General features: G+C 36.1%; 1 protein-coding gene across 2 annotated transcripts in view; it reads right to left on the bottom strand.

Moving 5' to 3' along the window:
- Window positions 1–661: 661 nt before the first annotated feature.
- The window catches only part of egflam (EGF like, fibronectin type III and laminin G domains), a 30,831-nt gene continuing 15,727 nt past the window's right edge, over window positions 662–15,765 (bottom strand). Inside the window, exons 10-24 of one of the 2 annotated variants that reach the window (XM_039684474.2) lie at window positions 15,424–15,524; window positions 15,237–15,337; window positions 14,024–14,168; window positions 12,201–12,390; window positions 10,927–11,052; window positions 10,494–10,737; window positions 10,280–10,391; window positions 8,389–8,505; window positions 7,975–8,155; window positions 7,139–7,162; window positions 6,942–7,020; window positions 3,373–3,516; window positions 3,193–3,276; window positions 2,966–3,069; window positions 662–2,681 (exon numbers count right to left, since the gene is read on the bottom strand). In XM_039684474.2, the coding sequence (XP_039540408.2) occupies window positions 2,530–2,681; window positions 2,966–3,069; window positions 3,193–3,276; window positions 3,373–3,516; window positions 6,942–7,020; window positions 7,139–7,162; window positions 7,975–8,155; window positions 8,389–8,505; window positions 10,280–10,391; window positions 10,494–10,737; window positions 10,927–11,052; window positions 12,201–12,390; window positions 14,024–14,168; window positions 15,237–15,337; window positions 15,424–15,524 (1,904 nt within the window). In that variant the 3' untranslated portion in view covers window positions 662–2,529. The remainder of the gene's footprint in view (window positions 2,682–2,965; window positions 3,070–3,192; window positions 3,277–3,372; window positions 3,517–6,941; window positions 7,021–7,138; window positions 7,163–7,974; window positions 8,156–8,388; window positions 8,506–10,279; window positions 10,392–10,493; window positions 10,738–10,926; window positions 11,053–12,200; window positions 12,391–14,023; window positions 14,169–15,236; window positions 15,338–15,423; window positions 15,525–15,765) is intronic. The other variant, XM_089130600.1, reaches the window with a different exon arrangement.

Here is a 15,765-nt window from a genome sequence, read left to right as displayed (position 1 = left end):
GAAATTATTATGCAATCTATTAAGACATTACTCCTTATATAGAACTTTTTGGCATACATCGGTATTGATCATCTATCAGCTCTCTAAAAGGGTTTTCGTGGCCACAGAGAACTCTCTGAGCATACGCTGAGGGACATTGATTCACAAGCAGAGTCCAGAATCAAAACGTGTAAAATTTACACAAAAAAATGTATTTATTACTCAATCACGAACACATAACTAATCACATAAACACATAACCATGGAAAGAGTCTGAAAAAAATATCAATTTCTTATTTCATATAACGAGTTAAGAAACTGATGTTTCTTCAACATCAGTTTCTTAACTTGTTATACTCGTTAGTGTGTTTGTGTGTGTGTGTGTGTGTGTGTGTGTGTATATATATATATATAGACAGACACACAGACAGTCTATATATATGTGTGTGGTTTTAAAGAAAATTATTTTTAACATATGTATTTTTAAAGACTACCATTTTAACATATGTATTTTTAAAGACTACCATTTTAACATATGTAGTTTTAAAGACTACCAATCTACTGTTCTGATTTTATGTAGAAAAGATTCACAGTTTGGCTTCGATAACTCTGTAATACAAGCATCTGCTAATTGACTTTAAAATAAATGTAAAGATACACCAACGCAAAATTAAGTGTCTGACATTCTTTTTATTTTATGAATAAAATCAGTAAGTCACATTTTTGATGGCAAAATGATAGGCTTTTTAAACATCAAGGCAGAAAAAAATTAAGAGATGCATTTTTATTTTTCAGACATCCATTACCTTAATAAAGAGCTACAGTAAAAAATAAACAGCTACAGTAGCTACTAAAGAGTCTTTGGGATTCATAAAAGTTTGTAGCTAGAAGGAAAAGAGAGGCCGAGCCTCTGATACAAAAGACAAATCACATCACTTTGTCCTTCCACCACTAGCAGCCTAAAACTCACAGTGCAAATATTTTACCTCAGAAAAGAGAGAGAGAGACTACTCTATGACAGCCTGACTCTTCAAAAGCTATATTCATCAGAATGAATCTTCATCTATTAATTCAGAAGTCTAAATACTGATACAAAATTAATGATAAAAAACAGACAAACAAACAATAAACAAAAATACAGTTGCCCCAATCATTGCTCTTGAAGGGAACAATGTAAATACACCTGACTAGGTTTGAACAGGAATTGGTTGCTGATTCATAAGAGCCATAACAGGAGAGTTGGAGATTTTAAAAAAAAAAAGTATGCTGTAAATTTTCCATAAGGAATAAATAACCTCTCAGCTCGCCCTGTCTTCAAACATCTGCATGCTCACTTATTAAATATGATAACATTTCCCATGATTCAAAGACATGGTTGAAAACCTCTCAGTTAATTCAGGGAAAATGCTGAAGCTAAAAAACTCCAACTAGTGCAGCAGATTAGTAAAAAAATCGTTCACTTTGGTATAGAAGCATGAAATTTGGCACAGATACTCTCTAAGGGTCACTATTTTTGAAAAAGGCGTTGGCCACAAAAAATTCAATATGGCGGCCAATTTTCAAGATGGCCGCCATTGCCTAGCAACCACCTAGTGTCATAGCAACCACCCAGAATACCATAGCAACCACCAAAAAACACCCTAGCAACCCCACAACACTAGCAACCACCTATCATCACCCTAGCAACCACTCAGAATACCCAAGAAACTGCCTAGCAATGACCTAGAAACCACAGAATACCCTAGCAACTGCCTACCAACATTTTAGTAACGACCCAGAACACACTAGCAACCGCCTAGCAACCACCTGAACACATGAATAAGCCATATCCCAGCACCAGAACATCGTACAGACATGTTTGTTGGCTCGCATGCAATCATGTACCACACCCTAGCAACCGAGTGGCGAGTTTTCCCACTACAAGCACCCGCTCACATTTTCTTCTCGAAATGGCCATCTTGAAAATGGTCGCCATCTTGAATTTTTGAGTGGCACACACCTTTTTTCCATGATAATGTTCCTTAAAGAGTATTTGTACCAAATTTCATGATAGCATCAACATTTTAAAAAATATGTAAGAATTCAAGAAAAATGGTTGTCATCTTGAATTTGAGGGACAAGCACTGTTTTCCAAAAAAAAACATTCTGAAGAGAGTATTTTCACAAAATGTTATGCCTACATCACTGTTTGAACAATATAATGAGCATTTGACCGAAATAGCGGCCATCTTGAAAAAATGGCCGCCATGTTGAATTTTTGGGTGGCCAACGCCTTTTTCCAAAAGAAATGACCCTTGGAGAGTATCTGTGCCAAATGTAATGCTTCTATACCAATTTGAATGATTCTCTTGAAATTCGCCATTAATCTGCTACACTAAACTCATCACACCAAGCTAGATGCTTTTCATCAGATGGAGGGTGATGTTTGGGTCTTTAATCATCTTATACCGGTAGATGATCTTCTCAGCTGAATATTTGCGAGCTGCTGTTCCTGATATTCATAAGCTGTGGTGGATATTTTTGAAGAGTACTCGTGGATCTCGCTGGTGTTCAGTTTGTGCAGGTGTTGATGTTCTTGCCGTCAGCTGCATCGTCCACCAGAGACAGATGGTAGTCCGTGGCGAGGGTGAAATGAGAAATGCATCCCAGTAAACCTCGCATGTACTGCCTGTTAGTGTGCAACGCAATCTCCTTCATCCCACCTGGAGAGACAGAGAGAAACTTTCAAACTAGACAAATAGACTTCCCCTTCCTCTCACAGCATCATCTCTTCTCTTCTCTGATGATGTGTTCACTGGCGTGAGGGCGGAGCAACCCGTCACTCACATGAGATCCACCAGTAGCAAACCACAACCATCCAATCCATTCCCCATGACAATATCAAGTCCCGCCTTACATATTTTCCTTACATCACTTTTGGATATAATTCACAATAGGGAAGAAAACACTATCATAACTTCCTTGCTGACTTTTTTCATCTTCTTACCAATGTAAAGGTCACCGTTGATGTTGAGCTGTCTCATCTTACCCGGAGATCTGCCTGTTTTAGCTCCGTAATCGTCGACAGTTAGTTTACCAGACTGGCCATCCCTTTAAACAGAGACAAACTTGGTAAAACTACTTTTAAATGGTGCAAATCCCCTCAAATTCATCTACATATGACAGTCTATGAAGAAAGACATGCTGAATAATGATTCGATGCACGTGTCTGACCTGACAGCCTTCACTCTGTGCCATTTCCCATCACTAAACGTGCCATTAACGACCACAGTGGCGGCTCCACTACCGAGATTATAACTGTAAGGAGAATAAGAGATGTTAGGGTGATGCTTGTGATCCTCTATTGTAAATTGTCTGCAAAACTGCATGAATGTAACGGACATGTCGCTATACCTGAAAATGAGCGCTCCCTCTTGAAGGCCGAGAGACAGGTAGTCACTGTTGGCTCTCATTGGACTGTCCCCCCGCCATAGTAAAAGGCCGTCTTTGGACGTGCTCTTAAAACGCATGAACATATTTGTTCTGGAACCTGATATCCTGCAAAGACATGCAACATTATATTAGGATGCATGCATGTATGGCAAGCCGTTTTAACATTTAATCATTTTAACCTACTAGTGTCTATTTTCATGCTACTAGTACTTATTTTTCAGATACTAGTACTTATTCACTAGATACTAGTACTTATACTAGTACTTATTCACTAGATACTAGTACTTATACTAGTACTTATTCACTAGATACTAGTACTTATACTAGTACTTATTTACTAGATACTAGTACTTATTTACTAGATACTAGTACTTATTCACTAGATACTAGTACTTATTCACTAGATACTAGTACTTATACTAGTACTGATTTACTAGATACTAGTACTTATAGACCATTTCACAAGATGTAAACAACACTGGTCCAGAAGCACTTCCTGTTTCATAAAAGCTGGGATAAAATACAACCAACAGAACATTTAAAACTGAATCAAAAAGTTAAACAAACATCTTTAAGATGTTTTCTTTACATGTGAAATAAAGAAAACAGTTACAAACTGAAACAGGAAGTGTTTCTGGACCAGTGTTGTTTACGTCTTTTGAAATGGTCTATTCACTAGATACTAGTACTTATTCACTAGATACTAGTACTTATTTACTAGATACTGGTACTTATACTAGTACTTATTTACTAGATACTAGTACTTATTTACTAGATACTGGTACTTATACTAGTACTTATTTACTAGATACTAGTACTTATTTACTAGATACTAGTACTTATACTAGTACTTATTTACTAGATACTAGTACTTATACTAGTACTTATTCACTAGATACTAGTACTTTTTCACTAGATACTAGTACTTATACTAGTACTTATTTACTAGATACTAGTACTTATACTAGTACTTATTCACTAGATACTAGTACTTATTCACTAGATACTAGTACTTATACTAGTACTTATTTACTAGATACTAGTAATTATACTAGTACTTATTCACTAGATACTAGTACTTTTTCACTAGATACTAGTACTTTTTCACTAGATACTAGTACTTATACTAGTACTTATTTACTAGATACTAGTACTTATACTAGTACTTATTCACTAGATACTAGTACTTATACTAGTACTTATTCACTAGATACTAGTACTTTTTCACTAGATACTAGTACTTATACTAGTACTTATTTACTAGATACTAGTACTTATACTAGTACTTATTCACTAGATACTAGTACTTATTCACTAGATACTAGTACTTATACTAGTACTTATTTACTAGATACTAGTAATTATACTAGTACTTATTTACTAGATACTAGTACTTATACTAGTACTTATTCACTAGATACTAGTACTTATTCACTAGATACTAGTACTTATTTACTAGATACTAGTACTTATTTACTAGATACTAATACTTATTTACTAGATACTAGTACTTATTTACTAGATACTAGTACTTATTAGATACTAGTACTTATTCATTAGATACTAGTACTTATTCATTAGATACTAGTATCTATTTATTAGATACTAGTACTTATTTCAAATGTTACTAGTAAAAAAATTTTTTTACAAGTAAAATTTTTAATTTAACTATACAGTGGCCGTTCTGACTAGTCATAACTTAAGACAAGTAAAAAAAGCAGTTGTGACTAATACGATAAAATTAGTTACTAGTAACAATTACAAAAGATACTAGTGTCTAAAAAATAGGTACTAGTATCTATTGAATAAGTACTAGTATCTAATGATTAAGTACTAGTAGGGTTGGGAATCGTGAGAAATTTTCCGGTTCCGGTTCCGATTCCGGTTCCGCCAAACGATTCCGGTTCCGGTTCCCATTCAATTAAAAATATTAGTAAGAGAAAAATCCACAATCCTTTTTGTGTTTATTTCTTATAGTACATGACAAATTAGTTTAACAGACTGGTAATGTAAACAAACTCCAAATATTATTAAGCAATCTTTGCAAAAAAAAAAAAAATTATATATAAAGGAAATTAAAAAATTCTGCATTCTCTATAATAATTTAGACCTCTCCTTTATTGTATCTCCAACAGTGAAGAATACCCTCTCAGAAGGAATAGTATATGCTTTAACACACATATGTGTGTAGAACAGATTATTTTTTAAAACGGTTTGAATGATTGATTCATAAAGACTTTACTTATTTCATTACTGGATAAATCGGCGCTCTAGCAGTTAATAAACAGAACTGCATGCGTCTTGCGGAAGAACATTGTTGCCGGAGCTACTTCTCTCTGTTTATGTCCATGACGAGTCACGCATGCATTGGGCTACTCCACAGCAGCTGCGATCCGCCGGCCAGTCTAAAGAAGTCCGAGTATTAACGCGTATTACAGGCTTTACGTAGTGATTCAAGATAAGACAAAAACACGGTTTGAAAAAAAAAACATTATGATGCACTCGCTCATTGTATATATTTTGTAAATTCTGAACACAAAAAATATACGGACTGCATCTGTTTTGACCACTACCGTCAATGTTTACTCAAACTATAATCTCACTAATTCTGTAACGGAAATCATTTGAATATGTGAAACAAATAAATATTGAGACTGTGTGATTGTAAAGCAGTTTCATATCGACAACTGCTCTCTCTCTCTCTCTCTCTCTCTCTCTCTCTCTCTCAGCGCAAACAGATTTGAATGTAGGCTAGAGAGTGACTCGGCGGTCGGCGCGCGCAGCGTGCCTGTGTCTGTGTGTGACAAATGCAGCGCGTGTGAGAGCAAATCGCAACTTCAGTGGTGAAGTTTTTGTCATTTAGGAATAAGACGGCGTCTTCTACTCCCAGCACTTCGCCCACATGATGATATCGCATCGGCATCAGAACCGTTTTCGGAACCGAAACTTAGGAATTTTGCACGGTTCCGGTATTTTTTCAAAAACACAACCGGTTCTGGAAAAGAACCGGTTCTCGGTTCCCAACCCTAAGTACTAGTATCTATTTAATAGGCACTAGTACATAATGAATAACTACTAGTATCTAATATATATTTACTAGTCACAACTGGAATACATACTAGTCAGAACTGAATAGTTGATATCCGATTGACAGATCCCCATAGAAGTCAATGTAAAAATAATAGTTACTAGTAACAAAATAGTAGTTACTAGTCACGAATGAAATAAGTACTAGTATCTAATGAATAAGTACTAGTAACTATTAAATAAGGACTAGTATCTAATGAATAAGTACTAGTAACTAATAAATAAGGACTAGTATCTAATGAATAAGTACTAGTATCTAATGAATAAGTACTAGTATCTAATGAATAAGCACTATTATTTAATGGATTAGATACTAGTATCTAAAAAATAAGTAATTGTTGCATGAAAATAGAGACTAGTAGGTTAAAATGATTTAATGTTAAAACAGCTTGCCATATGCACAGAACCTTGATATGGAGAATATGATGTGAAAGCAAAAGCACCTTTTGAGGATATCTCTGTTGTCATATGTCAGATAGCTGCGTCCAGTGAACTGAGGGATCTCTATTGATTCAGTAACAGCTGATACAACAAAAGTAAAAGAGTGCAGAGTTATTTAACATCCACTAGATGGTAGCACACATCATAAATTACTGTTACTCAGTAAACAAATGAGAGACATTCTGCCTTAAGCACTTACTGTTTAAGCAATAATTTCCACATTCTGCACAGTGAGAGCACAAAACAGAATAAAATAAGCTTAAGAAAGGGTTTGAAGTGTTATGGAAGAAGTCTGCAAAGAATATCAAAGCAACGTCTCAGTCTAAAGCTAAACCCAAAATATGCTATATCTAATCAATTAAATTGTGGCAACAGATTACAAGCAATATTATTAATTAAATGTAACAAATTAGAATTAAGTAATAATGAAGCAATTTCTTCCTTAAAAGTTAAATTAACAAATTTACACCAAAAAATTCAACAAAAATATATGAATAACAGGCAGACGTCAAAGATTAATTCGGAACTCTTAATAGACACCAGATGTTAACAAGCAGAATTAAACCGTAAACTTTTAAGAAATTAAGAAAACCGTAATTTTAAAACAAGCCTAAAACAAACACTGATCACCATAATGGTGACTTAAATTTACTTAAAAAAAAAAAGTTTTACTCATTTTAAAATGGAATTAATTTAATTAATTACTACTCAATTCCAATTTGTTAAATTGAATTAATAATATTGCGTGTAATCTGTTGCCATAATTTCTTTGATATAAAGCGCATACATTTTTACAGTGCAGAAGGAAAGGGTTCAGTTAGTGCTCAATCCTTCTGTTGGAGATCTGCCTTCAAGCTGAGTTAATGTCAAACCTCTACTAATAATATAATATGAAATATGCAATAATAAGTAGTCTGCACTGTTTTCAGTTACCATCATAAAGTTATTTGCATTTTTTAATCTAATTTTGTATTTAAAAAAGCCATTATAGGAGCATATACAGTATGCTTTAGAGTTGTGTGTGTGTTTTCTCACCTTTCTGACAGTGTTTCCCATCATACCCAAGCGCACAGTCACAGTCGTATCCGTCCCACTTGGGTCTGCATGTTCCCCCATTAGCACACGGGTTCTCCACACATGGGTGAGCTGCGTTCAACACGTTCACCCCAAAAGCCTGACCTGGATTCAGCTCTATACTGCGGTCGTTCAGAGAGATCTGGGTCAGGAGGAAAGAATGGAAATTATTTGACCATTTTAAGATGAATTCTGCACATGGATCTCACACACAGTGGTGAACAGTCAGATTCTGATTATTAAAGGGTGGGGGAGTAATTACTGACAGAATTTTCATTTTTGGGTGAACTATCCCTTTAACGTTGTTATGTGGTTGTCAGGGGACTTTGGGTGTTTTTAGTATCTTTAACCAATATCTACTGTCTAAACTAGTACCTTCTGAACCGTTCCACTGAAGGGTCTCAGGACGCCAGCGCTCGTCTTAGTAATATCATAATTAGGAACTCCTCCAATATACAGAGGAGAACTACACTTTATCTGTGTAAACGCACCCTGAGAAAGAGAACAGAGAGAAAGATGATGATTATTATTATTATTATTACAATATATACTTACAAAATAATCTTAGAATGCATTCAGATCCCTTGTATTATACATTTATTTCGAATAGAATAGATTTTGTTGTCATTATCTGATGCACAATAGCCCATTCAACATGAAAAGTGTTAAAAGGTTTTCAGTCTGCCATTAAAGCAATAAATACAATAATATACAAAAAGGTAGTCCACAGGGTTTGAAATGATTTATGACTCTTGGGGGGGGGGGGGAGGGGGGTCCCCTAAAATGTGTGTAATTATTAAATGATAAAAAACAAAATCCGAAGACTACCTTGTTACAGCCTACTGTATGCAAAATATATATGGCTACCGATCAAATTAAATAAGTTACATTGAAAAAATTATAACTGTATTAAATGAGATTATTTTAAATATGTTTTGAATATACAAATTGAAATAAGGAATGTTGAGAAGAATGATACTTTGAAACTGAACCGCCAGTAGGAGGCGGCAGGCGGCCATCTTAATGAGCGAGTCATTGAGTCATTCATTTAAACGATTCGTTCAAATGGCGGATTTATTCAGCAATGAATCAACTCCTCACTCGCCCTGATTGCTGCCTCGCGCTAGGAAATAAATTACTGTTATAAATATAAAACGTCACTAAAGACCTATATGAATGATACTTTGTAACTAAACCGCTAGTGGGAGGCGGCAGGCGGCCATCTTAATGAGCGAGTCATTGAGTCATTCATTTAAACGATTCGTTCAAATAGCTGATTTATTCAGCAATGAATCAACTCCTCACTCGCCCTGATTGCTGCCTCGTGCTAGGAAATAAATTACTGTTATAAATATAAAACGTCACTAAAGACCTATATGAATGATACTTTGAAACTAAACCGCTAGTAGGAGGCTGCAGGCCGCCATCTTAATGAGCGAGTCATTGAGTCATTCATTTAAACGATTCGTTCAAATGGCGGATTTATTCAGCAACGAATCAACTCCTCACTCGCCCTGACTGCTGCCTCGTGCTAGGAAATAAATTACTGTTATAAATATAAAACGTCAAAAAAGACCTATAATTTTCACAATCATTTTTAATGTTAAAATATATCTGTCGGGGACCCTCCCAAAATCCAAAAATAAATTCTTATGGGGGGTCCCTAATGACTTATTGGTAGTCCAGTTCGAAATGTGTATTTTGGAACTAAATGTGTAAAGGACGGTATATGAATATACTCATTTTAAATCTAAATACACTACCAAAAAGTTAAGATTGTTTTTAAATTAGAGCAAGGGCACATTCAATTGATCAAAAGTGACATGTTACAAAAGATTTATATTTCAAATAAATGCTGTTCCTCTGTACTTTCTATTCATTCATTTTTATAAAAGTTTCCAAAAAACATATTTAAAAATAATAAAATATATATTAAAAAAATATCACCCAACTGTTTTCAACATTGCTAATTATCAGAACTGCTTCTTGAGCATGATTTTTGAAGGATCATGTGACACTGAAGACTGGAGTAATGATGCTGAAAATTCAGGAATAAATTACATTTTACAATAAAATACAATAGAAAACTATTGTACTATTTCATATTGTGATAATATTTCGCAATATTACTGTACAATGGTACTGTATTTTTGATCAAATAAATGCTGCTTTGGTAAACATAAGATACAAAAATAAATAAATAAATAAACATACCAACCCCAAACTTTTAAACGCTAGTGTATATGATTCAAAATAATCTCTTCACCTCTGCCATGCCTTCCACTGGTCTCTGGTTGTCTACCTGAAGAATGCCATTTTTCGCTGTTCGAGACACACGCAACTCATGCCACACACCCAAAGTGACGGCCTCTTCACTCCTGTCAACAGAAGCAAAAATATAGTTTCTGGTCCTACACAATATTTGACACCTGTGGATCTACAAAAACAGGAAATGGACTTATATGTTTAGCATACTCAACCTGATAACACTGGCACCCGAGCCGCAGTCGAAGCGAAACTCCACATATCCGTCCACCAGGCTGACTGACAGGAAGTCCCGGCTGGCGACATCATCGGTGTAGAGGAGCGTGCCGTCGGGATTGGTCGGCTGGAAGGTCACCTCAAACTCCATGAAGGATAGGTAGTTGTGGGAGGGCTGAGGCCAGGGGGCGCTGGCGTACGAGAACATGCTCTCGTTAAACTGGGGTAGAGACAACAGGAAACCTGTTGCCAATGAGAAATATGAAGTCGGGTCAGTGTCATTTTTTCACAAGGATTCCCCAGCACACAGGAGGGAAGAGACAATAAAAAACACTTGACTAAGTATATAGAAATTATAAATATGAGTGGTTCTTGATGCCACAAAGCGTGTGTGTGTGTGTGTGTGTGTGTGTGTGTGTGAGGGTGACTCACTCTCCTCACAGAGGAGGCCCTTATAGCCCAGAGGGCACAGGCAGATGAAGCCATCGGCTCGGTTGGCAAAGCAGATTCCTCCATTAGCACAGGTGACCTTCTCACACACACTGTTGCTGCACTCGCCTGAAACACACAGATAAGAGGAAGATATACACATATAGACCATTTCACAAGATGTAAACAACACTGGTCCAGAAACACTTCCTGTTTCAGTTTGTAACAGTTTTCTTTATTTCACATGTAAAGAAAACATCTTAAAGATGTTTGTTTAACTTTTTGATTCAGTTTTATATGTTCTGTTGGTTGTATTTTATCCCAGCTTTTATGTAGTGTTAAAAAACTGAAACAGGAAGTGCTTCTGCTTGTGAAATGGTCTATACAGTGATCCCTAAAAGTATGTGGACATTTAAACATGTCTATATATCATTGCATTAGATCACTACAGAAAAAGTTTGGGGTCAATGATTTTTATAATTTTAATAATAAAATTAAGTCTCAGGAAGGGGGTGTTTATTTAGTTCAAAAATACAGTAAAAGCATTATTGTCGTGAAATTTTATGTTAATATATTTTAAAATGTAATTTATTCCAGTGATGCAGTCTTGTCACTTTTGATTGATTTAATGTATCCTTGCTAAATAAACATATTAATTAATATTTTTTTGAATCTTACCGACCACAAATTTCGAATGTTAGTGTAAAATATTTTACCTCCTGAGATTTTAAGCAGCTAAACAAATAAAATATTTTTAAGTGGTTTATTTTGATTGCTATACGCCTTATTCACGTCAGCGCCATCTTTGATTTTTAATGAGAATAAAAGCGAGGCTGTGAGGGACAGATATGTATCTCTTCAATGGGCTGGACTGTTATTTATTGTGTTTTCGGATTGTTCTGCTCATGAAACACTGGAAAAATATCTTTCCAAGAAATTTCAGTTGACAAAAAACTCAAGACAATGTAAGCTGTGGAAAATTGTAAGTAATCTAGCAGCTTTATTCAGCTTTTTACAGCGGATGCCATTGGGAACACGGTAAGTCTATCCCTCACGGCCTCACTTTCATACCTGTCATGGCGCTGCTCTGAATAAGGTCTATTATTTTAATTTTACATTTATGACTTAATTGATAGCTTTAAAATAGCAAAGCAAGTGATATTTATTCCAAAGAAAAATAAACAAGCATACTTTAGACAAAACGTTTGAGAAAAAGAAGAAACTTTAGACTGAACTTATTTGGACACACTTATTATAGTTATTATAGTCCAACTAACCAATGTCTGCTCCGCTCAGTGCATTTCCTTTCGGCCAGGGTCGGATGTCAGTGGCTTTACTGTTGACCGTCAGACTCTGCATGCAGCCCTGAAACCCACGATTGGTCCCCACCGCCCTCACCAGCCAATAGCCATTCGGAGCTCCACCCAAAAACAAAGGCGTGCGGAATGTTATTTTAGTGTACTGACCCTGAGAGAGAGAGAGACAAAGAATAGAGGTTGTTAGATACATTTTATAGTCCCGGGTAGGGTTGGGTATCGTTTGAATTTGAACGATTCTGATTCCGATTGCGATTCCTTGTTTCGATTCCGGTTCCTAACGATTCTCGATTCCGATTCTTTTAAGAGGCAGGGTCAAAAATGTTTAGCTAACCTTGCTAACCAACGGCCTTTCTGAAGGAAATGATCCTTTCTGAAGGAAATACTCCTTCTGTAAAAATACTCCTTTTGTCACAAATTTTGCATTTTGCCGAGATTTCGTTATTTTTAGAAAAGTGAAGCCACACTTTGGATCGCCGACGTAAGGTACTCATGTTCGACTCGCGTGGTTAAGCCAACACTTCCGGTAGACGCTTCTTCGTTGGTGTTGTTCAGCGGTTTCTTCTTCCACTCGGTGGACTTTGAATATCGAAACTAGGAATCGAAATTTTAACTTTTGAACGATTCCGGGAAAAACGAAAAGTTAGTCTCGGTTCCAATCGATACTCGATTCTCGATACCCAACCCTAGTCCCGGGGCCAGTTGCATAAACATAGCCAGCATCTTAAAGGTGCATTGTGCAAGTCTCTAAGTTTTCGCAGAACTACGCCCCCTCTGGTGACAAGCAAAACTGCAACACGAGGTGTGAACACTCATGGAGCTGTTCATAACCAAAGCAGCATCAGCCACACAAATCTTGTTACAGTCATAATGTCTTCAGAGGTAATAAAGTTATAAATCTGCAAGTCATTTTAAATATATGAAAGGAAAGGCATTTGATTACACAATTATGTGTGTGTGAGGGGGAAACAGGGGTAGTAGAAAACTTCGGTTTTTGAATCTCCATGTTGTTATGTGCTTACTGTATCCTCTTATGAATGTATTATTATGGAAACACGTTCATAAACAATACAAGTTATTACTTTGTATAGGACCCGTTTGATGCCCGAGAGCCGACCGGAGATCTCTCCATTTGTTGAAAGCTTCCCGATGTCGACTCTCGTCTTATTCCGACGCCTGGCACTAGACAAACGTTTTCTTTTCTTTGTCTTACGTGGAGTTTGCGTTGGGGTTTGGAATGAACTACAAGCCGGTCTCTTTGAATCCATCTTCTACTTTTGTGGAAAGTTGACTAAAGTTTTGTCGCTCGAGTTGTCTTCGCTGAATGGCGGGGAATACACAAACCTGCCAGACATAGCCAGGCGAGCGATGCATGAAGTCACGCCCAGTCTCAAACTCCGTTTGGACTTCCGTAAGAACGATTGGAACCAAGCAGTTGTTTGGCACCATTGACTTCCATAGTAGAAACAAAAAATACTATGGAAGTAAATGGTGCCAAAGTTCCAATCGTTCTTCAAAATATCTTCCTTTGTGTTCAGCAGAAGAAAGAAACTCATATAGGTTTGCAACAACTTGAGGGTGAGTAAATGATGACAGAATTTTCATTTTTGGTCTAGTATGAGCCACTAGCAGTTAGTCAAGGGGCAACCAGTCATAATTTTTGGCTTAATTTTCCTGATTTTTGTTTTTAATGTTATGAACAGTCTTATTTATTTTATGTCTAACTTGTCATACTAGCAACCAGCTGATTGGTCAATGCAGTTTGTGTATTAGGGCATGCGTACCTGAGAACGGCCTGATACCGGTGTGTCATTATCTAATCGTAGCCAGCCATTCATGCCGTCTCGAAATATTGTGACGGTGTGCCACCGACCAATCACAACAGAGCTTTCACTCACGATCTGCGCCGCCCCCGTACCGCAGTTAAACCTGCGCACATGATAGTCAAGATCAATTACTAATAATCAATGTAAATTCAGAGAATTAAAACAATTAAGAAAGTAATCAAGACTCAGTAGCAGAAGTGTAATGTGCACTTGCAAGGAAGGAAGTAAAACAATGAAAGAATGATAATTTTAGATTAATATTAATAGATGAATAGATATAAGTGGAAAGAACAATCATGATTCAATGTAAGCAAATAGTGTCAGAACAACAAACAAACAAACAAACAATGACAATCCAGTATGCAAATATTAATATGAGTGTGTGTATGTAGTAATAGTCAGTGTTGGGTAAGTTACTCTAAAAAAGTAATTAATTACTAGTTACTAATTACCTCTTCAACAGTGTAATTAGATTACTGTACTAATTACTCTCTCTAAAAAGTATTTAATTACTTTTAATTACTAATTACTTTCAAAATCCCATATCAATCTCAACCATTCTGAATAATTTAAGGATAGATTAATTCTTTCAAATAAATACTATAAAATTGCATGAATTATCCGTAAACTGACCAAGGTGAAGGTTACATAATAAAAACATACTTTTTAACATCAGACATTTTGATGTTGAACCTACTATTGTTTTATGTCAGATCTCATGACATTTCTCACTTTTTTCATACATATTTTACAAGACGACTAATTCATATACGAATTTGTACGAGTGCGGTCGTACGATTTAGACACCTCATAAAATGCATACGAATCGCTGTGAGATCGGATTGATCCATACGCAGTATTTACCTCAATTACAACAGAAGTAACTGTAATTAAATTACAGATAAATGAAGAGTAATCCCTTACTTTACTTTTTCAAGGGAAAAGTAATTAAATTACAGTAACTAATTACTTAGTAATTAGTTACACCCAACACTGGTAATAGTTAATAAGGTCTTTTAAGTATGAATTACAGTTATTTCAAAATACAGAGCACATCTATGGTGGCTACAAAACAAAGCTTGGTTGAAATCTGCATGAACTGAAAAATAAATTGTAGAGATTAAAGTGTTTGCAGGAACCATAATTAAGACTCAAATTAAATTGGAGATACCTGTAGTGTAGTTTCCCCCGTATGAGGGCCAGGGAGGTGAAATCTCCTCGACCGTGTTCATTCTCTCCACAATACAACAGCAATCCATCCCCAGCCTCCGCCTGAGAGGTCAAAGCAGTGATTCATAAGAGTCCGGTCTCATACACCTCTCAAACGCTTCAAAGTCTGCCAGTATATGTGATTATACCTTAAACTCCAGGCTGATCTGGAAGCCCTGGTATGAGTTTTTAAGTGGTTCAAACGTCATGTGAGAATAGCCATAGAACTTCGGGAAATTTACCATCAGACCTGCAGAACACAGATATGTGGTTACATTCGTTTTGAAATCATTTTTGCATTTACACACCCTCCGTATAATGTGGTACATTACTTGGGAGTCTATAGAGCCAAACACTGTGACTGAAGGTCATGGAAAATGATTTCTTTCAGTCCGTTTGGACAAGCTTTCTGGCCCGGTGTCGTCTTCTATGACGGAGTTGGGGTTACAGAGCGTTTCATCTCTTGGGCACAAATCCCATAGTTCATTACT

The sequence above is a fragment of the Pimephales promelas genome, chromosome 4, assembly GCF_988280905.1.
Source record: "Pimephales promelas chromosome 4, fPimPro1.hap1.1, whole genome shotgun sequence".
Lineage (NCBI taxonomy): Eukaryota > Metazoa > Chordata > Actinopteri > Cypriniformes > Leuciscidae > Pimephales > Pimephales promelas.
Note: the sequence above shows the minus strand (reverse complement) of the source record. Positions and strands in the feature narration are given on the sequence as shown.